The 26,067-nt window shown below is 36.7% G+C and overlaps 2 protein-coding genes across 2 annotated transcripts in view; one reads left to right on the plus strand and one right to left on the minus strand.

Moving 5' to 3' along the window:
* Positions 1-26,067, minus strand: part of CHMP4B (charged multivesicular body protein 4B) — a 56,327-nt gene that overhangs the window by 22,414 nt on the left and 7,846 nt on the right. The gene's annotated exons all lie outside the window — the stretch shown is intronic.
* Positions 6,395-7,647, plus strand: LOC123237455 (motile sperm domain-containing protein 1-like). The gene has a single exon (XM_044664391.1). It carries the CDS (start codon positions 6,395-6,397, stop codon positions 7,037-7,039), a length of 645 nt encoding a protein of 214 aa, XP_044520326.1. The 3' UTR covers positions 7,040-7,647.

The raw sequence follows: 26,067 nt of genomic DNA on the forward strand, positions 1-26,067 counted from the left end.
CTTTGTAGAAGGCCCAGAAACCCAGCCAGTTTCTCATTTATCTTCAGCTGCACTGTGTGGCTTCAGCTTCGGCTTCACCATCATGCCCCACTCATTGCCCCCCACTTGGGTATCCTTGGCTCCTTCCCCTTTCAACTTCATTTTCTGTGTTCTTCCCCCAGTAGATTATAAGCTCCTAGAAGGCAAAGGTTGTTTCCCTCCTTATTTGTATCCCTAGGACTTAGCATAATGCCTTGTACATACTAAGTGCTTAAGAAATATGTATAGTAGTTTAAGTCAAATTACAGAATCTTAAGAGTTAGAAATGATGGAAGAGGTCATTCTAGGTCAACTACTACCTGAAATAGGCAACACCCACCCCTTACAATATTCCCAAAGAGAAGTCGGTCACTCAGCCTCTGCTTGAGTTCACTTTCCAAGTCAGCCCACTCTATTCCTGGATAGTTCTAATTGTGGGAATTTCTTATATCAAGCTGAGATCTCTCTTCCTATAATCTGAACGGAGTCTTAGTTTTGTGCTCTGAAGTAAAAGAGAACAAATGATCATGTTCCCCCCTCAGTCTTCTGTTCTTTAAAGTAAATGTCCTCCCCCAGAGGTATTAACTGATTCTCATGGAATAAGATTTCAAGGATGTTTTCCTTTGATTATGGATAAAGGATGATTATTGGCTGATAAATTCAAACTAGTGCCTAGAACTAAGTCCTAGAGCTGATCTGGAAAGGCCAGTAAATCATTAAGTAGAGGAGCTGGGATCCAAACCCAGGTCTCTGACCCTGAGTGCTGCCCGATATTAATTGTACAATCTTATGGCACATTTTGTCTCCCTTGATAAAACTATAGTCTCCTTGAGGGCAGGTATTTGTTAATTTTTCCTTTGGACCTATGACAGTGCCATAATAGATGAAATCCTTAACTGAATTGAGTGGTGTAACAGGTAATAAACATGGGAAGTATTTGAACCCCTTTTGCCCAGTTCTAGGACTCTATTAAATAATAATATCTCTTAAGATTCAGAACAAAGAGTTGGAAGGAAGAAGAGAAAGGAAAAAGGTGTGAGGGAGGTAGAGGAAAGACTAAGACAAAAAGGAGGAAAGAAGAGGGAACCCAAGCCAGAAGGTTTAGGTACAAAATCTGTCTAAATTTTATAAAAATCTGTATTTGGGGGCAAGTTCCTTAACCTCCTTGAACCTCAGTTTCCTTATCTGCAAACTGAGGGGGTTGGACCAGATGTGATACCTGAGGTACATTCTAGTTTCTAGAATGCAAAGAGAAAAGGGATAGGGAGGGATAAGGGAAGAGACAAACTGACAGAGAGGGAAAAGCAGAAAGGAGTTGGAGAAAGGAGGGAGAATAGAGAAAAGAATTAACAGAGTGAGAGCCCCCACGCATAAAAGGGGCTGTGGAAAGCATGCATAAAAGAAAAGGAAGATGGTAAAACATATAAAGGTATAGCTATAGAAAAGGAAAGGACCGAGGGGGTGAAAAGGGAATGTATCCTGTCATATCCTATTTCATTGGAGCTAGAAGCTTCAAAAGAAATTATCATTGATACTTTTTGAAATGCTGTTTAACCATTATGGCTGCCTCTTACTGATAAAAAAAAAAAAAAAAAAAAAAACAAAAAACTGTTTTCAGGGTTGCCACAGCTATGGCTACTGCCACATTACCTAGTACTGCTCTCAAATGAGTAAAATGAAAGGGGCCAGATCAGAAAGGGCTAAAAAGTTACCCTGGACCTGGAATCCAATATGGAAATGAATGAGGAATATTTTTTCTATAGAAATTTCTTACTCCCTGCACCAAATCTTCATTCATCTTTACAAGTGGTCCTGATTTCTCCAAAGAGAAGAGAAAAGGCAACTGGGCCTGCTCAGTTAGCCTTTTAACCCAAATAAAGACTTTCTGCAGAACTTCTTCCTCCTTAACAGATTTCTTCAGCCTTACCTTTTTGCAAAAAATCTGGGCTTGAGACACTGGGAAAAGCTGGTCAAAAATTATGTCAGGTTTCATAGCCATGTGCTGAGGAGTTTTGGAGAGGATTTAAAAGTAACTTTGCAAATACACTTTCTTCCCTTGCCCTGGGAAGGAAAGAGTGGCCATTTGATTTCCGTTCCCAGGCTAGAATGCCCTATTTCTTTTCCAAATTGCTTTTCTTTTCACCATTTCCGGCTGAACTGATGCCAACAAGACCCTCTTTTGTTTAATGCAATTTTTGTGCTTTGGCAGCAGAAATGACAACCCAGCTCCTAGGCTAGGGTCCTACTTTTTAGTGTATATTGTGTGCAAAGCAGTCCCTCTAAAGGACAAAAGCAGGGCATTTGCACAGTAGGGAGCTTTGAGGGGTAGGGATGGCAAGAAGATAGCAGGGACTACTTATCCTGCCTTGCTGGGCAGCAGCTCTAGAAAAATGGAAAGGGAAGCACAAAAGTTCTAGAAATTTTAGAGACTAAGTGAGTGATGTGAACAAGATCAGAAGGGATAAGTATAGGAGGGTAGGAGTCAGGTAGAGAAAGGAGGAGGAAAAAGGGAGAGGAGACCACAGAGCAAAAACAGTATAGTTAGGAATAATTAGAGCTCTCAATGCCTTACCTGATTGCTCTCCAGGGCAATGAAGACTGGGATTAAACATGACCTAGACAAATCACTTAACCCTGTTTGCCTAGCCCTTGTCCTTCTGTCTTAGATTTGTTATTAGGACAGAAAATAAGAGGTTTTTAAAAAGTATTATACTACTTGAAAGCCATGATCATAAAAAAGGGACTTTTACATCGTATTTCAAGAAATTATGAAGAAAAACTGCCTGATTTTTTCAGAGTAAAATAGAAAGAATCCACCATTCACCTCCTAAAAGAGATCCCAAAATGAAAACTTGGAAATATTATAGCCAAATTTCAGAGCTCTCAAGTCCAAGAAAATATTACAAGAAGCCAGAAAAAAAATAATTCAAATATTATGGAGCTTTAGTAAAAATAACACAAAATCTTGCAATTTAAAAAAAATATGAAAAAGCTTGGAATGATGTTCTGAGAGGCAAAGAAGCTAGGACTTCTGAAAGGAAATTCTTGGTTCTCTATCTATTCTGAGTTTACACTTGTAAAAAGGGAATCCTTTATTCTCTTTGCCTAGTTGCAGTTAACACTTTGATTAACAACTTACATACCTCTACTTAATACCTCATGAGATTGTAAAGACAGGATTAACTTTCTTTTGTCTACCTTTTACCAACACAAGGCTTGAATTGGGTGGAGGAGCTCACCTCAGGAACTCAATCAGCCAGGAAACTGTGAACCCTTTCGATGAGAATTCTCACCTCCAGAAGGTGAGAAGTGGATCCCACAGACACTGCTCTGGTAGGCAGTGCTGGGCAATTTGGAAGCTGTGATTGGCCCTTGTGAAAAGGGGAAGGGACAAGAAGCCAATATAAAAGGCCCTGAATTTCTGTGGCTGGGGAGGAAGTCAACTTCAAAAAGGTTGGCTAAAGGAAGAAAGTCAGCTTCAGGAGGCACCTTAAGCTCAAATCATCATCTTAACCTGCTTCTTAGAGGGAACTTGGGTGAGTGGAAAGCTGGCTTTCCCTTCCTGTCTTCTGGAGAGAGTTTAATTCTGGCTGAAGTTAACAAGTGCTGGTTGAGTTGAGCACCTGTGCAATATTTAGTTAGATAGGCTAATGTCTTTTCTGCGCTTTTGTATTTCTCTACTTTCACTCTTTCTGCCCCTTTTGTAAATAAAAGCTATTAAAGTCATTTCAACTTTGAGCAATAATCCTTTGAATCAGCAACCACGTTATTTATAACTTTCATATATTTTAGCCAAACCATTAATTTTTAATCCCTACATTTTACAACCAAGAATAAACTACCCAGCAAAACAGAGTATAATCTTTAAGAGAAAAAAAAAACAGATATTTAATGAAATAGAGAACTTTCAAGAATTCTTGAAGACCAGAAATGAACAGAAAATTTGACATGCAAACAAAACTCAAGAAGCATAAAAAGGTAAACATGAAAGAGAAATCATAATGGACTCAATATGTTTAAACTGTTCTTACACAGGAAGATGATATTTGTTAACTCTTAAGAACTTTATCATTATTAGGGATCTACATATAGAGGATTACGTAGAGATGATCTAAAAAAAAGATAGAAAAAGGGATTGCATTGGAAGATGAGGAAAGTAGAAAGAGTAAATTTTTCTTACATAAAAGAGGCATTCAAGGAAAAACTTTTATAGTCGAAGGGAAATGAGAGTAGTAAGGCTGCTTGCTGTTAGACATTTCAACCTCACTCATCAGAACTGGTTCAAAGAGGAAGGGGAAAAAATACACACACTCAGAAGAGTATAAAAATCTGACTCAATAGGGAAATATGAGGCAAGGGAAATAAGAGATAAGCAGGAATGATGAAAAGGAGGGTAGACTAAGAGAGACAATGGTGAGGAGCAAAACAAACTTTTGAGGATCAAACAAGGGACAAAATAAAGAGAAGGATAAACAGAAGAAAATAGGATTGAGGAAAACATACAGTAATTATAAATGTGAATGGGATAAGCTTACCCATAAAAGAGAAACAGATTGCAGAATGGAATCCAACAATATACCGTTTACAAGAAACACACTTTAAACAGAAAGATGGACAGAGTTCAAATAAAGGGCTGGAACAGAATCTAGTATGCTTTAGCCTAAATAGAGCAGTGTCATGATCTCAGAACAAACAAAAGCAAAAATGACCTAATTAAAAGAGATAATTGAAGAAATTACATTTTGCTAAAAGGTCCCATTAACCATAAACAATATCTAAAATTTTTACAGCAAGTTTCTCTGATAAAGGCCTCAGTTCTCAAGTATCTAGGGAACTGAGTCAAATTTATAAAGAATAAGAGCCACTCCTTAATTGATAAATGGTCAAAGGATATGAATAAGCAGCTTTCAGAAGAAGAAATCAAAGCTATCAAGTCATTTGAAATAAAAACACTCTAAAACACTGTTGATTACAGAAATTCAAATTAAAACTCTGGGATATCACCACACACCCATCAGGAATGATGAACACTGGAGAGGATGACGGAAAATACATACACTGATAAACTGGAATTATGAACTAATCAAATCATTCTCAAGAACAATTTGTAACTGTTCAAGCAGCTATAAAACTGTATATACTCTTTGACTCAACACTAGATTTGTACTCCAAAGAGATCAAAGATAAAGGAAATGGAACTATATGTGCAAAAATATTTATATAAGTTCTTTGAGAGGATCCCCATCAATTGAATAGTTGAACAAGTTGTAACAAAAGATAGTGATGGAGTACCATTATGCTAGAAGAAATTAAGAAGGGAATAGCTTCAGGGGAAAAAAATGTGGCACGACCAACACGAATTGATAAAAAGTGAAATGAGATCAGAAGATGGCTGTGCACATAATAGTAATGTTGTAATGTGGATTAATTGTAAAAGCCTGCTCTGATCAATACAATGATGCAAGATAACTCCAAAGGATCATAATGAAAAATGCTTATCCATCTTCCAAAGAGAGAACTGATAAACTGAGTGCAAAAAGAAGTATAATTTTCTCACTTTTTTAAATTGCCTCCACCCCCAGCCCCCATGGCTAATTTGTAAAAATATCTGCTGGATTTCACATGTATAATGGGTATCATATTGCTTGCCTTCTCAGTGAGGGGAAAAAGATCGAGAATTTGGAACTCGAAATATAAAAAGAAAAAGAATGTAAAAATAATAATTAATTAGAACAGATCATCTTTGAACCAAAAACCCACTGCTGGGAACAAGCTGAATGTTTCCATGTTATCAAAAACTGTTCAAAGATTTTCACCAGGTCCAGTCAAACACATTAACGTAATGAAGTACTAAAAAGCTTTAAAAGAGCCTCTAAAAACAATACGAGGAAATCTGCAAAGACTTTTCCGAACTAATGCAGGGTAGAAAAAAGCAGAGCCAGATAAATGGAGGAGCACAGGCTGCCTGGAGGAGAAAGGGTTCGAAAAGCCGGGGCGCTGCTCCGCCGATGACGCTGCAGCGCCGCGGAGGCCCCACCCCTCTCTGCCCTCCCTCGCTCCCTTCCCTCCCGCAGTTCAGCCTCCCGCCGCGCTCCCCAAGACGGTAGCTCCGCCCAAAAAGCCGCTACGCAGTGCTGCGCGGCCGCCTCGCCACGGGGTCCTCCCGTATCCCAGCAGCCAGCGCAGCCCCAGGCGGTGACAAAGGACTAGAGAAGCGTCGTTGTCCCCGCCTCGCAGGGGGGAGGGATCGAGCCGGAGGAGCCGCGTTCAGTCCGTAGCCGAGGGAGACTGGAAAATGCTTTGGGGTTTTTAACTGAATTGGAGAAGAGATTCGCGAGGGGCAGCGAGGCGGCAGCGGCCCGGGAGCTCCGCGCCAATGCAGCAGCCACCACGGCAGCCCGAGTTAGGGGAAGGCAATCTTCCCGTGTTCGTGTTCCCCACGGAGCTGATCTTTTATGCGGACGACCAGTCCACCCACAAGCAGGTGCTGACTCTCTATAATCCTTACGAGTTTGCCTTAAAGTTCAAAGTGCTGTGCACCACCCCCATCAAGTACGTGGTGGTGGACGCTGCGGGGGCGGTGAAGCCTCAGTGCTGCGTGGACATCGTCATTCGTCACAGAGATGTCCGGCCCTGTCACTATGATGTAATAGACAAATTCCGGCTTCAAGTTTCGGAACAAAGCCAGGGGAAGCCTTTAGGACGCAAAGAGATTATTGCTACCCTTCTGCCGTCGGCTAAAGAACAGCGAAAGGAAGAAGAGGAAAAAAGGTTAAAGGAACACTTAGCAGAAAGTGTCTTTTTTGAGCAGATGCTGTGTCAAACGGAAAACAGGACTGGCTCATCGGGACCTAGTTTATTAACTGTCTTCCTGGGAATAGTGTGCATTGCAGCTCTGATGCTTCCCACACTGGGAGAAGTAGAATCTCTAGTGCCTCACTACTTCCATTTAAGTGTGAATCAGAAATTAGTGGCTGCTTATGTTTTAGGTCTTATCACTATGGTTATACTTAGAATATGAGCAAGGACTGAAATTGACTGAAATCATTTCACCTTCATATCATCATCATGAATGTGGACTGCCCTTTATTCCCACTTGACCCTATGCTACAGAAAAACTTGGGTGATTTAAAATACTTGCAAATGTGTAATATATGTATATATTTTAAACTGATGTATAACTTTATTTGAAGGACACTAGCATCTTGTGCTTATGTTACAGATAGTTATGATAGTTTGTTGAACGATTCCTGTAAAATTAACTGAGGAAATTTTTATAGCTATACTTAGAGGGGGGGTGGCTATTAAAATAACATTTGCTATTTTTTTAGAAAGTGAATGAGAATGAACTAGGAACCATGAATGGGTACTGCAAAGAGGCAAATTTAGCCTTGATGTGAAGAAGTACTTCTTTAAAATTAGGGTTGTCTAAAAGTGGAACGGGCTGCCTCCAGGCTGGATGACCACTTGCTGGTGTATATTATAGGAAGGATTGTTTTTTTCCGTATAGGCTGGCCACTCAGGTCCTTGAAACTTTGAGATAATGTAATAATTCTGATGGTAACTTGAAAAGAGGAACTGAAAAAAATGTTGTGCTACTTCAGACATTAAAATTAATTTAAATGTAAATCACTATTAAGCAAATATGTTTGGTTGTCCTGGTGTTTAATGTTTCTAACACAGGGATCAATTATTTAAGCAACATTGGGAATTGGGTGAACCAAAAAGCACTCTTTTTTGATTTTCATTTCAGGTATGGAAAAAGTACTGGGGGAAAAACAGAAAAAGTTTTGGGCTAGGCTTCAAGAGACCAGGGTTCCAGTTCTGTCTTAAGTCACTACCTCAGTGTGTGACCATAGTAGGCAAGTGATTTGCCCTCTCTGAATCTCAATTTCCCCCCTCCACCACCAAAAAGAGGAAATTGAACTAAATTTCTGAGACTCCTCCCTAATTCTAAAGTTCTATGATTTTAATGTTTAAAGGAATAAAATGTGAGTAAACAAGGTACTCTGATGGATCTATGGTCTTGTTAATGTGGATACTTCATCCAATGATGCAAATGGCAGCTCAAGTATACCTTCTTATTCTCTTCGGCTCTTGTCATGTCAGCTAAAATTTAGGGGGTCCAACTAATATACTCTAAGTCTTTTTTTACATCTTTTATGGATACCAAAGGAGTATCTGGGTTGCCTCAAGTCAATGACTTCATTTTCCTCATCTGTAAATTGAAAAGATTTGACTAGATCTATGCTTCTGAGATGCCTTCTAGTTCTAAATCTATGATCCTTCTAAAAAGCCAACTCACATCTCTCTGATGACATCCTTATACCAATGGCATCAAACTCAACTAGAAATGATCCCTATGGGCCACATACTGACATATAAAACTACATGTTTAACATCTATTTTTAAACATTTCTCAATTACATTTAAATCTAGTTCTAGTTTGACTGTACTCAGGAACTTTGAGGACTGAAGTTTAACACCTACTTTACATCATTTCAATATTGCAAAAATACATTGCAACCTAAGCATTTCTTCCACCATGGGCCTATTTTATTTAAAATGACTCAACTTTAATTCTTCAGAGATGGGTCTTTCATGGCTTGCAACTCACTTCAAGTAAATAGAAGAAATATGCATATCATATAAATATAGGCTTATCGATTATGTGAATTTCATTTACAAGTTCTTAAAGTTATATCTAAGTATGAAGAGATTTGGAAAGATGTATAAAAGTGACAACTACCCTAGGCCACCATAAACCTTTTAGAAAATAATGTACATACATGGAAATTTTTTTCTCCCTCCTAAGAACTAAGACAGGTATTTTTTAGCGTCCTTCAGAAACACTAAAAAGCAAGAGACCTTCCTTAATACAGTAATCAGCATCTACTATCTAAAAAAAGTCAGTATGATTTATAATGGAGAGACACAGGTATTTCTAATATAATCAGTAGTTAAACAAGAATGTTCACTTTTGCCACTATTATTTGATAAGAGTGCTACTAGCTATAGCAAAAAAAGAAAAGTAATTGTGAGGGAATAAGTATAAGGCAAAAAGAATTTAAAATTACTGCTATTTGCAGAAGATAATTCTTAAAATGACAGCAGAGACAACTAAAAATTAATTGAAAACAATAACATCAGTAAATTAGCAACCTATTAAAAAAAAACATATACACCCCTAAAGAATCAGCCTTTCAACCAAAACCCAGCACAGGAGGGTATAAAAAAAGCTATACAAAATATCTTTGGAGTCTACTTTTAAAGACACACCCAAGACTTAAATAAATACAACTACCAAACACTTTACAGAAATAGACAAATAATTTGTGATATTAATCATGTCAATTTTTCAAAAATGATGATGCTGCCTAAATAATTTACAGATAAAATAAAATGCCATGCCAATCAAACTTAAAGGGTTATATTATAGAACTAGACAAAAATAACAAAATTCATCGGGAAAAACAAATGGTGGGGTGTGTAGGTGGCTCAGTGGATAGAGAACCAGATCTGAAGACAGGAGGTCCTGGGTTCAAATCTAAACTCAGATAATTCCTGGCTGTATGATCCTGGGCAAGTCACTTAACCCCAATTGCCTAATCTTTACCAATCTTCTGTCTTGGAACTGATATTGATTCTAAAACAAAAGGTAAGGGTTTAAAAAAAAAAAGGTCAATAACTTTGGAAGAAAAAAAAATACAAGTAGAAACAAAAGAGATCTAACATTACCAGATCTTAAACTATATTATTAAGCAGTAATCAGAACTATTTTGGTATTGACTAAAAATTAGAAAAGTTGATAATTAGTTAACGAGACCCATAAGAGCATTCCAGAACATAGGAGGACTGTGTTCAGTAAATCCAAGAACATCGACTCCCAGGGTAAGACTCTCCCTATTCAATCAAAACTTGTAAGAAAACTGCAAAGCAGCCTGGCAAATTAAGCCGATATCAACATTTTTACACCATATACCAAAATAAGCTCCATATGTCCATATAATTAAGTTACATCACACACACAAAAAAAAAAAATTAGAGGAAAAGAAAATTCTTAACAGGGATAGGGGGTAACCACAAAATAAAATGGACAATTTTGATAACATAAAATTGAAAAGCTTTTCAATAAACAAAATCAGTGCAGAGTATATTAGAAGCAGTTCTGGGGGTGAGGCCTGTGTCTCGAAAAGGTCTGGAATACAAGATATTTTGTAGAACAGGATTTCTTAACCTTGGGATCCTAAAATTTGTTTTTAAATATTTTGTTGTCTTTAAACATAATTGGTTTCCTTTGTAACTCTATGAATTTTTGTCATATATTTAAAAACACTATCATTATGTTTTGCATGATAATATGTATAACCCAGATCAAATTGCTTGCCAGATCCAGGAAGAGGGAGGGAAGAGAGAAAGGGAGATAATTTAGATCATATAAGTTTGGGAAACTTATGTGGAAATTTGTTATTATTACATATAATTCATAAAATAAAATCTTTATTAATTCTCCTATTAAGAAATAATAAAAAAATTATTCTGAGAAAGGACTCATAGGCTTCACCAGACTGTGAAAGGAGTCCATAACACGTTATCTTATATAGCAATAGGTCTGTCCCACAGGCCACACCATTTTCACTGTAGTGAAATATTATTTTTAACTGAAACCACTAGATAAAAGCTTGAAAACAATCCCTAATTCAACCTTACTGTCATAGAAACCAGTTAATTAAAAAGCACCATCCTGACAAGACAACCTAGAATTAGATGTCCTATTTTACTTACAGCCAATGGCCAAATTTATGTAATCCTAGGTTTGGGATTTTAAAAAAACACTGTAATCTACACTAGACGGTCAGCCCTTAGTCATCTGTTACCCAACAAAAACAATCCAATAGGCTTGGGGAAATGGGAAAGAACTGAAAAATGAAGCAAACTTTGATGGCAATAATAACAGTGACACTGAAAACGTTACCTTTTTTTAAATAATAGGGGTATTTTTTTTTCAACCTGAATTTATCCTAAATAAAGTTTAGAAGTACAAAATAAAATGTATGAGCTAAAAGAGCCTCAGAAATCATTCTGGTACAGCCCCACCTCCTTCATTTTGCAGATGTAAAGACTAGGATTCAAGATTTGCTCAAGGTAGACTGACTATGTATTTCATGTTTCAAATACAAGTACATTAGCCTACTGTTATAACACCAACATGAGAATCTGTTTAACTCAAAAGCAGTTTTTTTAAATTTTATCTTTATTTTATTCTAATGATAAATTTATACATAAGTTTTCCAAAGTCACATGATTCATGATGTCTCCCTTCCTTCTTCCTTCCCCCATCTCAGAGCTGACAAGCAATTCAATCTGGGTTATACATGTATTATCACACAAAACATATTTTCATATTATTCATTTTTGTAAATGAATAATCTTATAAAACCAAAACCCCAAATTATATACCCAAATAAACAAATAAGTCATATGTTTTGATTTGCATTTCTATTCCAACAGTTCTTTCTCTAGAGGTAAATAGCATTCTTTGTCATATATCCTTCAGAATTGTCCCAATAGCAGTTATTTGAACAAACAAATAAAGACATGCATGTCTTGTATTTCCTATGGTCTTAACAAGACATGCCTTTTTTTATGTTGATTTATGGCACATAAGTAAATGGCAATTTAAATTTGAGAAAAATCACTCTATTGTTTATACCCTTGACCCAGCAATCCCACTTCTAGACATTTAATCTAAGGAGGTCAACAAAAACAACAAAATGGCCTATAAAACACAAAATATTCATAGTCTACGTGGTAGCAAATCATCAGAAACAGAATGTGCACCCCCCCCCATCAACTTGGTAACTTCTAAACAATGAAAATGTAATAGAATAATATTACTATACCAAAAGAAATGATAAATGAAGAATTCAGAGTAAATAAGGGAAGCTTTATATAAAGTAATTCAGAGTAAAGGAATCAGAACCACGAGAATATAAACAGTGAACCTAATAATGGTAAATAACACTTTAAAAAGCAGGGGATTAGGATTTGAGTGATAATATATGTATGACCCAGTGAAATTGCTTGTCAACTCTGGGAGGAGAGAGGAAAAAGGGGAGGGAGACAACATGAATCATGGAACCACATGGGAAAAAATTGTAAAATAAATAAAATAACAGGGGACTCTGTAATAAATCATCTCAATGCTTTAGAACTAATATAAAATACACCTCCCCTTTCCTTTGGATGTAGAATCTAGAATAAGAAGAGGCCTTTGTATATAGAATCTGGAATATTCAAGATATTTGCTTAGTATAACTTGTGTGACAAAAAAACAGGTGGGGGACTATGATGTAAAAACAAAAAGCAACAGTAACATTAAGTAAAAAGCTAATATAAGAAAACAGGCCCTTGAGGGGAATCAGAAAAGGTTTCTCTAGGAGTTAATACACAAACTGATTTTTGAAACTAAACTAATGGTTGGGAACCAAAGATGAGGAGGAGATATATGCCAAGCTTTCAGCTAGAACAGCTGGGAAAAAGATTCTGAGCCTCAAGATGGAATATGAGGTTCAGGGTACATCAATTTGGTCAGAATGTAGAGAATGTCTAAAGAGATATAATATGAATTCAGAAAAACTAAGTTGGACCCAGATTGTAAATTATATAAGTGCAAGGCTTGATAATATATTTTTTTTTAATTTACAGGCAATAGAAAGCCAAGAAGGATTTTTTGAGCCAGTGAATAACATAGTCAAATATCTGTGTTTTAGGGTGAGGATTTTGACAGCTGTGTAAAAGATGGATTGAAGAGGTTGAGAAGATTATCAATGGAAGCCATTTAATAAGATACTGCCACAGACTAGGAAAAAGATGAAGACTTCAACTTAATATGACCAGAAAGCAAATGAAAGATCCAAGCATCTTGGAGAAGAAGAAAGATAATAATAGCAGTTAAAGTTTATATGGTACTTTTAAGATTTACAAAATGCTTTCTACATACATTATCTCATATGATTCTCACAATATACCTGTAAATGCTATTAGCATCTCCATTTTACAGGTGAAGAAACTCAAGCTCGGAGAGAGGGTGACTTATAATCACAAAGTTGATGTCAGAGGCAGCAGTCAAACCCAAGTCCATATTCATATTCCCTTTATTTCCATTACATCCCTAAAACCAAGTCCAAAACTGCAGCATTCACTGGTGCCTCTCAAGAAGCATAGTTGTATCAATATGGCAGAATCAATATAGCACTGACAAGATTTGTCAGGAATCCAATTCTAGTTCCCTGGCCTCCTATTTTCTCTCTCTATGCCTGTAAGCTCTTCTATTCCATTATCTTTCTTTTTTTTTTTTTAGTGATGTAGTCTTTTTCTTTAGAATATTTTTCCATGGTTACATAATTCACAATCCCCCCCTCTTCCCCACTCTCTTCTCCCCCCCTCCCCAAACCAACAAACAGTTCCACTGGGTTATATACATGTATCATTGTTCAAAACATATTTCTATGTTACTCATATTTGCAGTAGAGTGATCCTTTAACATCAAAACCTAATCACATTCCCCCATCACACTATGTGATTGAGCATATATTTTTCTAATGCATTTCTGGTTCCATAGTTCTTTCTCTGAATGTGAATAGCATCTTTCTCATAAGTCCCTCAGAGTTGTCCTGGATCATTGCATTGCTGCTAGTAGAAAAGTCTATTACATTCAATTGTACCACAGTGCATCAGTCTCCATTTATAAGTTTCTCCTGGTTCTGCTCCTTTCTGCATCAATTCCTGGAGGTCATTCCAGTTCACATACATTCCATTATCTTTCAAAGTTTTCATATCACTAAGGGTAATGTAGCATCATTTGAGAAAAAGTATGCATGAGGGAGAACTGCCTTATATTAGGTCACAACACTAGAAAGTTCAAGAGCAAATGGACGTGATGAGTCAGACTTTCTATCAAATGGGGCTGCCTTCTTAGGAGATCAAAAAAGGCTCTTCTATCCTACCCAGGGGAAAAACAGACAAAAAAATCTATGCCACAAAAATTGCAACCATAATGAATAAAGCACAAAACGTAACGATTTTTTTCCAAGATGTAAAATACACACACACACACACACACACACACACACACACACACACACACTCTTATAAGAACAGGAACCATTCCCCAAATGGTAAATGATCAAAAGGTATAAACAGACATGTTTCTAAGGATCAAATCCAAGCTATGAGCAATCAAAATTTTTTTAAATTCTCCAAATCACTAATTAGAGAAATGCACATTTCTGAGATTCTACTTCACACTCATCAGAATGAAAGTTAACAAAAAAGGAAATGAGAAATATTGGAATGTAGGAAAATGAGGACATTAATACGCTATCAGTAGAGCTGTAAACAAGTATAATAAGCCATTCTGAAAAGCAATTTGAAACTATACCCAAAAAGTCACTAAACTGAGCATATGTCTACTTCAAAAGGACCAGGAAAAGGAAACATGTACAGAAAAATAAAAATACATGTTCATAAATCATAAAAATAATCATAGCAGCTCTTTTTGTAGTAGCAGAGAAGCAGAAACCAATCAGTTGAAGAATGGTGGTATATGAATGTAATGGAATATTTGTAGGTTTCCATAAATGATAAAGAGTTCAATTTCAGAGAAACCTGTGAAAGTATCATATGAACTGATGCAAAGTTAAGTGAGCAAAACCAGGAGAACAATTTATACAATAACATTATTATTGTAAAGAAAAGTATATTTGAGAGACTTGGGAACTCATGATCAAACATGCTACCCACCTCCCTACAGAAAGGTAATGAGTGCAAGGTCAAGACTGAATTTTCTGGGCATGACCAATGTGGGAAATTTGTATTGAGTGACTTCATATTTATTACAAGACATTTTCTTTTTTTTGTATTTTTTCTCCCAGTGGGAGATGGATGTCAGAAGGAGAGAAAATAGATTTTAGTTCATTGAAAAAATAAAATAAATGAAGCCATCTTCAAGACTTCATTAGTTCAGCTATGTACTTCCACAGAGAAAACTGATGAACTCTGAATGCAGATTGAAGCATACTTTTTCTTTTTTGGTCTGTTTTCTTTTGCAGCATGGCTAACATGGAAATATGCTTTGCATGATTTTACATGTATAATCACTATCACATTACTTGCCTTTTCAAGGAGGAAAGGAATGGGAGGGAGAAATTTTGGAAATAAAAATTTTTTAAATGAATGTTAAAAACTTTTTTACATGTAACTGGGAAATATTTAATGAAATAAAAACATTTTTAAAAAAGAATAGAAACTGTACTATAAAGCAGTCATCATCTAAACAATTTGGTACTGGCTAAGAAATAGAATAGATCAACAGAATCCACTTGGGGGTAAATGACCTTAGCAGTCCTAAACCCAAAGATGCCAGCTTTGGAGATAAGAACTCACTATTTGACAAAAACTGCTGGGGAAACTGGAAAATATGGCAAAAATTAGGTTTAGATCAATATCTCATACCCTATACCAATATAAGGCCAAAATGTATATAATTTAAACATAAAGTGATATAGCTAAATTAAGGGAACATTGAATAGTTTACCTGTCAGATCTATGGAGGAAAAAGGAAAAATTTATGACCAAATGAGATAGAGAACATTACAAGATGTAAAATGAATAATTATGATTATATTAAAGTTTTTCTATAAACAAAACCAATGCAACCAAGATTAGAAGGGAAGCAACAAACTGGGGAAAAAAATTTATAACAAATTTCTCTCATAAGGTCTCATTGTTCAACTATATAAAGAATTAAGTCAGATTTATAAGAATCCAAGTCATTCCCCAATTGATAAATGGTCAAAGGATATGAATGGGCAGTTTTCAGATGATGAAATCAAAGCTATTAATCACATGAAAAAATGTTCTGCATTTTCCAGAAGTTCAGTAAAAGTCCTACTTCTGTCTCTGCCACTGACTTACTAAGTAACATCCTGAATATGTCATTTATCCTCTCTCTCCGCCACTTTTCTGTGAGGCTGCTGAAATTAGATGATCTCTAAGGTCCCTTCTGTCTCCAATTCTCTAATTTCAATAGTAATCCAAAGATGTCTCAACAGAAGCTAGAAGAACCAAATGTCCATGTCACTCAAATGTACAATGTGGATGAACATCAACACAAAGAAAAAGGCAACATAAAAGAACATGGAATTTATGTTACATGCTAACTGTCATATAAGAGTTTTGTGGCTTCAGCCAAGTTATTAAATCTTTCAGTCTCAGTTCTCTCAATAGCAAAATAGGGATAACAGTGTACTGCCTCTTTCTGAGTAATGCTGGTGAGATTAAAAATGAGGTAATCTTAGTAAAGCATCCTCTAACTCTAAAGAGTTATATAAACATGAATTCTCTTTTTGTATTGCAATGGAGAGAGCAACGCACTGAAAAAAAACAGAAAAACTGAGCAAGAAATCAATATGTGACCTTGAAGTAACTTCGGTTCTCTAGAACTCAGTTTATCATCTGTAAAATGATGATTTGGGACTATATGATCCCTATGTTCTCTTGCAGCTCTGCCCTTCTAGAATACTTTAACAATGTATCAATGACCCAGATCCTGGCCTCCTAACTGGACGTTCCCTAAACTTCTGCCTGAGCCCTCTCCTCTCTCTATACTCTCTCTTGGTAATGTCAACAGATCCTGTGATTTTAGCTATCATCTCCATGCAGATGATTTCCAGACCTATATATCCAGCTCCAGTCTCTCCACTGAACTTTATTCCCACATTACCAACTCCCTACTGGCCATTTCACAGTTCAACATCCCAGAAATATCTTAACCTCACTATGTTTCAAAATGCCCACATTCTCTCTCCTCCCTAACTTACATACTCCAATTCTCCCTATTTCTAGCAAAAGGCATTATCATCTTCTTTCAATGTCTCCAGTTCATAATCTCAACATTATCCTGAATTACTCATTCCCCCTTACTCCACATATCCAAATATATGCATTTGTGTTTTCACAGTATCTCTCTCTCTCCTAATCTCTTCCCTCCAATCACAGTTATCACCTTGGTTCAGGGCCTTATCACTTCTCGGTCAAATTATTTCAACAACCTCTTTATAGGTCTCTCTGCCTCAAGCTTCTTCCCATTACAGTTGATCATTATATACTGCTGTCCAAGCAATTTTCCTTAAGTATAATTCTGACCACATGAGTTTGTGACTCCCCAATTCAATCAAATCCCTCACATTTTGATGGATTCAAAAGCTCAAAATTATTGCATATTTAAGTAGGTACTTATATGGTACAATTTTACATTCACTCGTCAGTGGGGACATAACCTTACTAGTGCAAATCACAACTGTCCCTCATCCTCTGAGACTCTTATACATGTTTTCTTAGAAATATTCCATAGAGGATCCCTCTTCAAATGTTATTATCATGGGAGAACCTATGAAGGATTTATGATTGTCCCTCTTTGGAACAGAAGATTTAAGTTCAAAGGGACCTTCTTGCGCTATCCACTTTTTCTGATTTCATACAGACACATTCAATGTCTTCTACATCACTTCTCATGCACAAGTCATTTCCAATCACTTATGCCCACCACACATCTTTCCTTTCCTTGCAGGTAACTAACTACCATTGATGATTTTAATATCCCTCAGTGCCACAGTTCACCAATATATTGTATTACTAAAAGAAGACTTGCTAGAGAGAGATTTCAGTTTGGGTCATTAAAAGCACTGCTAAATTTCTAAATGTAATCCAGCCCAAATTCTTGCCCATCAACTGTCCAAGCAACACACATCTTCCATCAACTTAATTTTTTCAGTCTGTATGGTTTTACAGCAATCTCTTTTTGCATCACCGTCGAATTCACTGCAAGTGGCCTTACAGTGTTCCAGGTTTAATTAGTACAGTGTTATCTGTGAGTAAGATATTTGGAAAGCCTCCTCATTAAAGGTTTTTTTCCTTTGTTTGTAGTGAGTATATTTTCCAAGATATGCTATGGAAATGCTCTGAAAATTAACTGAAAATGAAGGGAACTGCTTTGGGGAATGAAAGGGGGTGAGGGGAGGATCAGCTGGACTTTAGATCTTAACAGTCATCATTGTTTAGATCCTGTTAGGTTTATTTTTCCACATTCCTAACAGAATGAATTGCTCATGTGTAGAGCCAAGATTTGCACTAAGTATATGAGCCTTTTAAACCAGGTATTTCTCAGGTGTGTGCAAGCTTTGAAACACTGACAAATCTCTGCCATTGATAATACTAAAATGCAGGTTTAATTACAACTATCCATGGGCTACCAAGTAGTCTTCTGGAATTGGCTTTTTCCACTGTCCTACACACTGGAGAAAGGTTTCTATATATTTTTCTCTCCAAGATTTAATATAGGGGCTTGGGACAGGACCCTGTTCCTCTCCCAAACTGTCCGCTTCACCAAAGCATCTACTTTCATTGCTTTTATTGTTCACTGCTGGGTTTTTATTCACCAGAACTAGATTCTACTCAGCTTCCAGAAGAAATTGGTCCCTTTCATTTACCAGCATTACAACAATCATAAAAACATGTTTAAACAATAGATTCCAATTCAACTCTGCCCAGAAGGATTCCTTGCAGTATCAAGGTAGCTTCACAGGACTGCCTCTCCTATGGCCACTAATTCAGCCCTAGCTTTTGACCTGAGTAACAGATGGAAAAAAAAACATTGAGCACATTGTATGATGTACCATATGGCTGCTCTCATCTTTTACAGTTAACTAAGATTGTGGTAGAAAGAAAAATGCATGGACTAGGAGTCAAAAGACCCATATTCTGATACTGTTCTGCTACTATCTAGCTGTGTGACCCTGGGCAAATCACTTCTCTCTAGACCTATGTCTCTTCCTCTATAAAATGTGAGCAGCATAAGGAACAGATGTTCTAATCTCCTAAGAGCTCATCCTGTTCTAACATCAGCTGATTCTATGAACTGCACTTGGGCTACCAATAGTCTTTTCTGTACCACATCCTATCAATGTTGTATCTCAAGACATACAACATAAAGTACTATCAGTTATTATCTTTTAATTAAGATTACTCCAATTATTATTTTTTTTAGAATTTCAATGCAAGGGGCAGCTGGGTAGCTCAGTGGATTGAGAGTCAGGCCTAGAGTCAAGAGGTCCTAGGCTCAAATCCGGCCTCAGACACTTCCCAGCTGTGTGACCCTCTGGACAAGTCACTTGACCCCTATTGCCTACCCTTACCACTCCTCTGCCTAGGAGCCAATACGCAGAAGTTAAGGGTTTAAAATTAAAAATTAAAAAAAAAAAAGAATTTCAATGCAACCTTAGTGAGATTGAAAAAATAGGATGGGAAAACTCTGTCCTAGACATTCTTTTCTTTAAAAAAAAAAAACAAACAAACAAACCTAACCTCTTTTAGAATCAGTACAGTGAATTGGTTCCAAGACAGAAAAGCAATAATGGCTAGGCAATTAGGGTTAAGTGACTTGTCCAGCGTCATATAGCTAGGAAGCTACTTATGGACCCATTCTGACTACTGATTAGCACAGAAACTCTGAAATGCTCCATTTGCACCCTAGGGCCCTTTGTCCCTCCTTAGACAACCTGGTGGCTCCCTGCTCCTGAGGCTCAGTGAATACTCATGTTGAATTTAGTATGGACCCTAGAAGGATAGACACTGTATCTCAGAACTCTGAACTCCCAAGGTGCACCAGCCTAAGCCTGTTATCTAGGTTTACAGGCATGAGCTGCCACACCCAGCAAAGGTCTTAGTTTCTCCATCTCCTCAAAAATGATACCTCATTAAGGATTAATAACCTTGGGCTCTTTTAATATATACCTTGAAAGATTCATGAGTTTTCATAAAGGGTGTTATGAACTTCACATGGCTCACAGTTTTTCTTAAGATTCTTAGGGTCACTTTAAGGAGGAAAGAAAAGCAGTTTCTCATGTTCAGGCACTACTAATGATTACCATTGCAGATGGAGCTCCAGAATGGAAGTTTCATACAAACCTGGGTACACCTCTCACATAGAGAATTTTAGAGGTTCAAGAGACCTCAATGGACCTCTTAGTCTGACCTACACCTGAAAAAAGAATCTCCACCACAATGTACTCAAAAGAATATTACTATCTCCCAAAGCATTCCACTTATGGATACCTCTAATTTTTATGAAATTTTTCCTTAAATTAAGTCTAAATTTAAATATTTGCAACTTCCACCCACTGCTTCTGGAAGCTGCCATCTGGATTCAAAAATAACAAATTTAATCTCTCTTTCACATGAAAACCTTTCAAGTATCTGAAGACAACAATTAAGTGCCCCTCTTAACTCTTCTTTTTCTTCAAGCTGAATATTCCCAGTTCTTTCCATCTATTCTCAAATTTCATGGAACCGAAGGCCTTAAGCATCCTGGCTACCACCTCTGAATGCTCTCCATATGACCAACATCATCCCCATAATTGAACACAAGGTTCCAGATGTTATCTGGTAAGAACAGAGAACTATAGGATTATAGAACCTAGGACCTTGAGAGTGGGGATGGGACTGTATTATTTTTTGTATTTGTGTCCCTTAGAACCTAGCAGGGTGCCCAATATAAAATATTTTTAAATGCCTATTTTTTTCACATTCTTTATCCTATAAGCAATGGTGTCGAGCTCAAATCGAAATGGGATTACTAAACCATATATAAGGATTCCTGCAACAGCATGCTGATTAAGAAAAACACAAGTGTATATACTTATTTTGAGAACACATTAAAACATTACAATCAGATAAGATGGACCTCCATTTTAATCTGATTTAGCTGCACCCAGTAACACTTTGGCTTTAAAACTATGTGTAACAAAGCCTAAATTGGCTTCTTTTTTTTTTTTTGGCTGTCTAATATTACACAACTGACTTACACTGAACCTGAAGTCCACTAAAATTCTCAAGTTCCTGTAAATTTAATTGCATTAAATTTCCAAAATATTGTGATTTTTAAAAATTATGTCCTGACAGACTGCTAGGGCTATGTATCATCTTATTTTGAACTAACCCTGAGTCAGAGAACTTGAGTTCAAATCCCACCTCCAGCATTTGCCATTCCTGTGTGATCCTGAGCAAGTCACAATCTCCCTGGGCCTGTTTCCTTATCTGTGAAACAAGGGGGTTGGAACAGATGACCTCTCAAGTCCCTTCCAGCTCTAGATCTAAGATTCTTTTAAAACAATGAATTATCTAACCATGCCTCATCATTCTGAACATGTTTACTCAATTTTTTTTTAAACCCTTAACTTCTGTGTATTGGCTCCTAGGTAGAAGAGTGGTAAGGGTGGGCAATGGGGGTCAAGTGACTTGCCCAGGATCACAAGCTGGGAAGTGTCTGAGGCCAGATTTGAACCTAGGACCTCTTGACTCTAGGCCTGACTCTCAATCCACTGAGCTACCCAGCTGCCCCCTTTACTCAATTTTTTATACTAAATTTGTAAGACTACATTTATCCTTAGTAGATTTAATCTTATTAGTTAGAATCATCCCAAAGGTCTGCCTGTCCGAGATCTTTCTGGATCCTATCTCTATCATCCAGGGTATAAACTATCCTACTTGACTTTGTGTCATCTAAAAAGATGAGGTACATGGCACCTCTGCTTTTTTTTTTTTTTTTAGAAATTTTTTTTCCATAGTTACATGATTCATATTCTTGCTCTCTCTCCCCCTACCTCCCCCACCCCCCCAGTAGCCGATGCACATTTCCACTGGTTTCTTCCTGTGTCATCGATCAAGACCTATTTCCATATTATTGATAATTGTTCTAGGATGGTCATTAAGAGTCTACATCCTAATCGTGTCCCCATCAATCCATGTGTTCAAGCCATTGTTTTTTTTCTGTTTCCACTCCTGTAGTTCTTCCTCTAAATGGGGGTAGCGTTCTTTTCCACAAATCCCTCAGCATTGTCCTGGGTCATTTCATTACTTCTAGTATAGAAGTCCATTACATTCGATTTTACCACAGTGTATCAGTCTCTGTGTACAATGTTCTCCTGGTTCTGCTCCTTTCACTCTGCATCAATTCCTGGAGGTCATTCACGTTCACATGGAATTCCTCCAATTTATTATTCCTTTGAGCACAATAGTATTCCAGCATATACCACAATTTGTTCAGCTATTCCCCAATTGAAGGGCATACCCTTGTTTTCCAGTTTTTTGCCACCGCAAAGAGTGTGGCTATAAATATCTTTGTACATGTCTTTTTCCCTATGATTTCTTTGGGGTACAAACCCAGCAATGGTATGGATGGATCAAAGGGCAGGCATTCTTTTAGCTCTCTTTGGGCATAGTTCCAAATTGCCATCCAGAATGGTTGGATCAATTCACAACTCCACCAGCAATGCATTAATGTCCCAATTTTGCCACATCCCCTCCAGCATTCATTACTCTCCCCTTCTGTCATTTTAACCAATCTACTGGGTGTGATGTGAGATACCTCAGAGTTGTTTTGATTTGCATTTCTCTAATTATTAGAGGTTTAGAACACTTTCTCATGTACTTATTGATAGTTTTGATTTCTTTATCTGAAAATTGCCTATTCATGTCCCTTGCCCATTTATCAATTGGAGAATGGCTTGATTTCTTGTACAATTGATTTAGTAGCTCCTGGTATATTTGAGTAACTAGACCTTTGTCAGAGGTTTTTGTTATATTTTCCCAGTTTGTTGTTTCCCTTCTGATTTTAGTTGCATTGTTTTTGTTTGTACAAAAACTTTTTAATTTAATGTAATCGAAATTATTTATTTTACATTTTGTAATTTTTTCTAACTCTTGCTTGGTTTTAAAATCTTTCCCAGAAATTTGACAAGTATACTATTCTATGTTCGCCTGATTTTCTTATAGTTTCCTTCTTTATATTCATTAAAAACCATTTTGCCCAATTATATGGCAATAAATATAGCAATTTAGGTGATATGGATGAATATTTAAAAAATATAAATTGGGGGGCAGCTGGGTAGCTCAGTGGATTGAGAGCCAGGCCTAGAGACGGGAGGTCCTAGGTTCAAATCTGGCCTCAGACACTTCCCAGCTGTGTGACCTTGGGCAAGTCACTTGACCCCCATTGTCTACCCTTACCACTCTTCCACCAAGGAACTAATACACAGAAGTTAAGGGTTTAAAAATATAAAAACAAAAAAACAAAAAAACAAAAATATATATGTATATATATATATATAAATTGCCTAGATTAACAGCAGAAGAAATAGAATACTTAGATAATCCCATATCAAAAAAAGAAATTGAACAAGCCATTAAAGAACTCCCTAAGAAAAAATCGCCAGGGCCTGATGGATTCACAAGTGAATTCTATCAAACATTCAAAGAACAACTAATCCCAGTACTATACAAATTATTTGACATAATAAGCAAAGAAGGGGTCCTACCAAGTTCCTATTATGACACAAATATGGTACTGATTCCAAAGCCAGGCAGACCAAAAACAAAGAAAGAAAACTACAGACCAATCTCCGTAATGAACATAGATGTAAAAATCTTAAATAGAATACTAGCAAAAAGATTCCAGAGCAAGTGATTAAGAGAGTTATCCATCATGCTCAGGTGGGATTTATACCAGGAATGCAAGGATGGTTCAACATTAGGAAAACCATCCACATAATTGACTATATCAACAAACTAACAAACAAAAATCACATGATTATCTCAATAGATGCTGAAAAAGCCTTTGACAAAATGCAACACCCATTCCTATTGAAAACACTAAAAAGTTTAGAAATAGAAGGACCTTTCCTAAAAATAATAAACTATATATCTAAAACTATCAAGAAGCATCATATGCAAATGGAGATAAATTAGAAGCATTCCCAATAAGATCTGGAGTGAAACAAGGATGCCCATTATCACCTCTATTATTTAACCTTGTACTAGAAACACTAACAAGTAGCAATAAGAGAAGAAAAAGAAATTGAAGGTATTAAATAGTCAATGAGAAGACTAAGCTATCACTCCTTGCAGATGATATGATGGTCTACTTAAAAAATCCTAGAGAATCAACTAAAAAGCTAGTGGAAATAATCAACCACTTTAGCAAAGTTGCAGGATACAAAATAAATGCACACCAAATCATCAGCATTTCTATATATTTCCAACACATCACAGCAGCAAGAGGTAGAAAGAGAAACACCATTCAAAATCACCCTAGACAATATAAAATACTTAGGAATCTATCTATCAAAAGAAACACAGGAATTATACAAACAACTAAAAATCACTTTCCAAACAATTAAAACTAGATCTAAACAATTGGAAAAACATTGATTGTTCATGGGTAAGATGAGCTAACATATAAAAATGACCATTCTATCCAAATTAATTTACTTATTTAGTGCCATACCTATCAAACTACCAAGAAACTTTTTACAGAATTAGAAAAAACTATAACAAATGTTCATTTGGAAGAACAAAAGATCAAGAATACCAAGAGAAATAATGAAAAAAAAAACATGAAGGAAGGTGGCCTAGAAGTACCAGATCTTAAACTGTACTATAAAGCAGCAGTCATCAAAACAATATGGTACTGGCTAAAAGACAGAAGGGAGGATCAGTGGAATAGACTTGGGGAAAGAGCCCAGGTTTTGGGACAAAAATCCGCTATTTGACAAAAACTGCTGAGAAAATTGGAAAACAATATAGGCACCTCTGCTTTTATCCAAGTCACTAATAAAAATATTAAAGAGTACAAGGCCAAGCACTAGAGCCTGCATGACAAGCAAAGTCAGCAACAACTATTCTGAATTAAGCCATTTAACCGGCTCATACCCAACAAACTGGCAAAAGGTTGTGGGAAGACAGGCATAATACCCTGCTGGTGGAGCTATGGTCTAAACACTGTGGAAAACACCTATCATATAGCTCAAGGTACATAGAAAAAAGGTCCTGTCTATACCAAAATATATATGGCAGCACTTTTTTTGGTTGTAAAAACCTAGAAATAAATGGGCCCTTGTTGTCTGTCAATGCAGGAATTAGCTAAACAAATTATATTACATAAGAGTAACGTAAATGTGCTTTAAGGAACAGCAAATATGAAAAATTCAGAGAAACATGACTTATAAGAACTGATTCAGAGGTGGCTCAGCAGTTAGAAAACCAAGTCTGAAATCAAGAGGACCTAGGTTTAAATCTAGCCTCAGCTACTTCCTAGCTGTATGTCTCTGGGCAAAGTCCCTAACCTCAACTGCCTACCCCCTATTGCTCTTCTGCCTTGGAACCAATAAATAGTATCAATTCTGTTACAAAAGGTAAGGGTGAAAAAAAAAAGGATTTAGAATGAAACAAGCAGAACCAAAAAATATATATAATGACCACAAACGTATAAATGGAAAGAACGATAAAATGAAACTAAACACTATGATGGCTCAGCTTTGGCCTGAGAGGAGATGAGAAAATGCATCTCCTTTCATTAGAGGCTATGTGTGTGGAATGCTACATATGCTGTTAAGATACCATCAATATATTAGGTGGTTTTGCTAAACCGTTTGGAGTTAGGTTTGTATGTTTTTAATTTTTTTGTTACAAGGGAAAATAGGTTGAGTAGGGGGAATGGTAAATTAGATTTGAAAATGAACGTAATGGGAAAAAAGGCATCAATAAAACAATTTGTTTTAAATATTTGAAAGATGAAAGGCAGTCACAAAAGGAAAAGGGTTTGTGATCAGAGACTGTGTCCAGAAAATAAACAGATGATGTAAGGGGAATTTGAGTAAGAAGAGAGGAGCTTAACCACTTATAATGTTGGAGGGTTGCCTGGGGTGGTGTGAAAGGGAATTTTGGAAAGAAGAAACAGGTTTGCAGCAAAGAGTAATGGAATTCTCATGGAACTATGGTAAACCTGGTTAGAATGTAGCAGGAGGGAGGGGGAGATTCTAACGGCCAACCTGGAGAGTCGGTTGAAAGCTGTAAAGCTGAAGCCAGCTTGGAGACCCAGCTCTGACCCACTGCAGATCTCTATCCTTTCCCAAACCATTCCTGTGCCCGTTC

This window comes from Gracilinanus agilis, chromosome 2 (genome assembly GCF_016433145.1).
Source record: "Gracilinanus agilis isolate LMUSP501 chromosome 2, AgileGrace, whole genome shotgun sequence".
Taxonomy (NCBI): Eukaryota; Metazoa; Chordata; class Mammalia; order Didelphimorphia; family Didelphidae; genus Gracilinanus; species Gracilinanus agilis.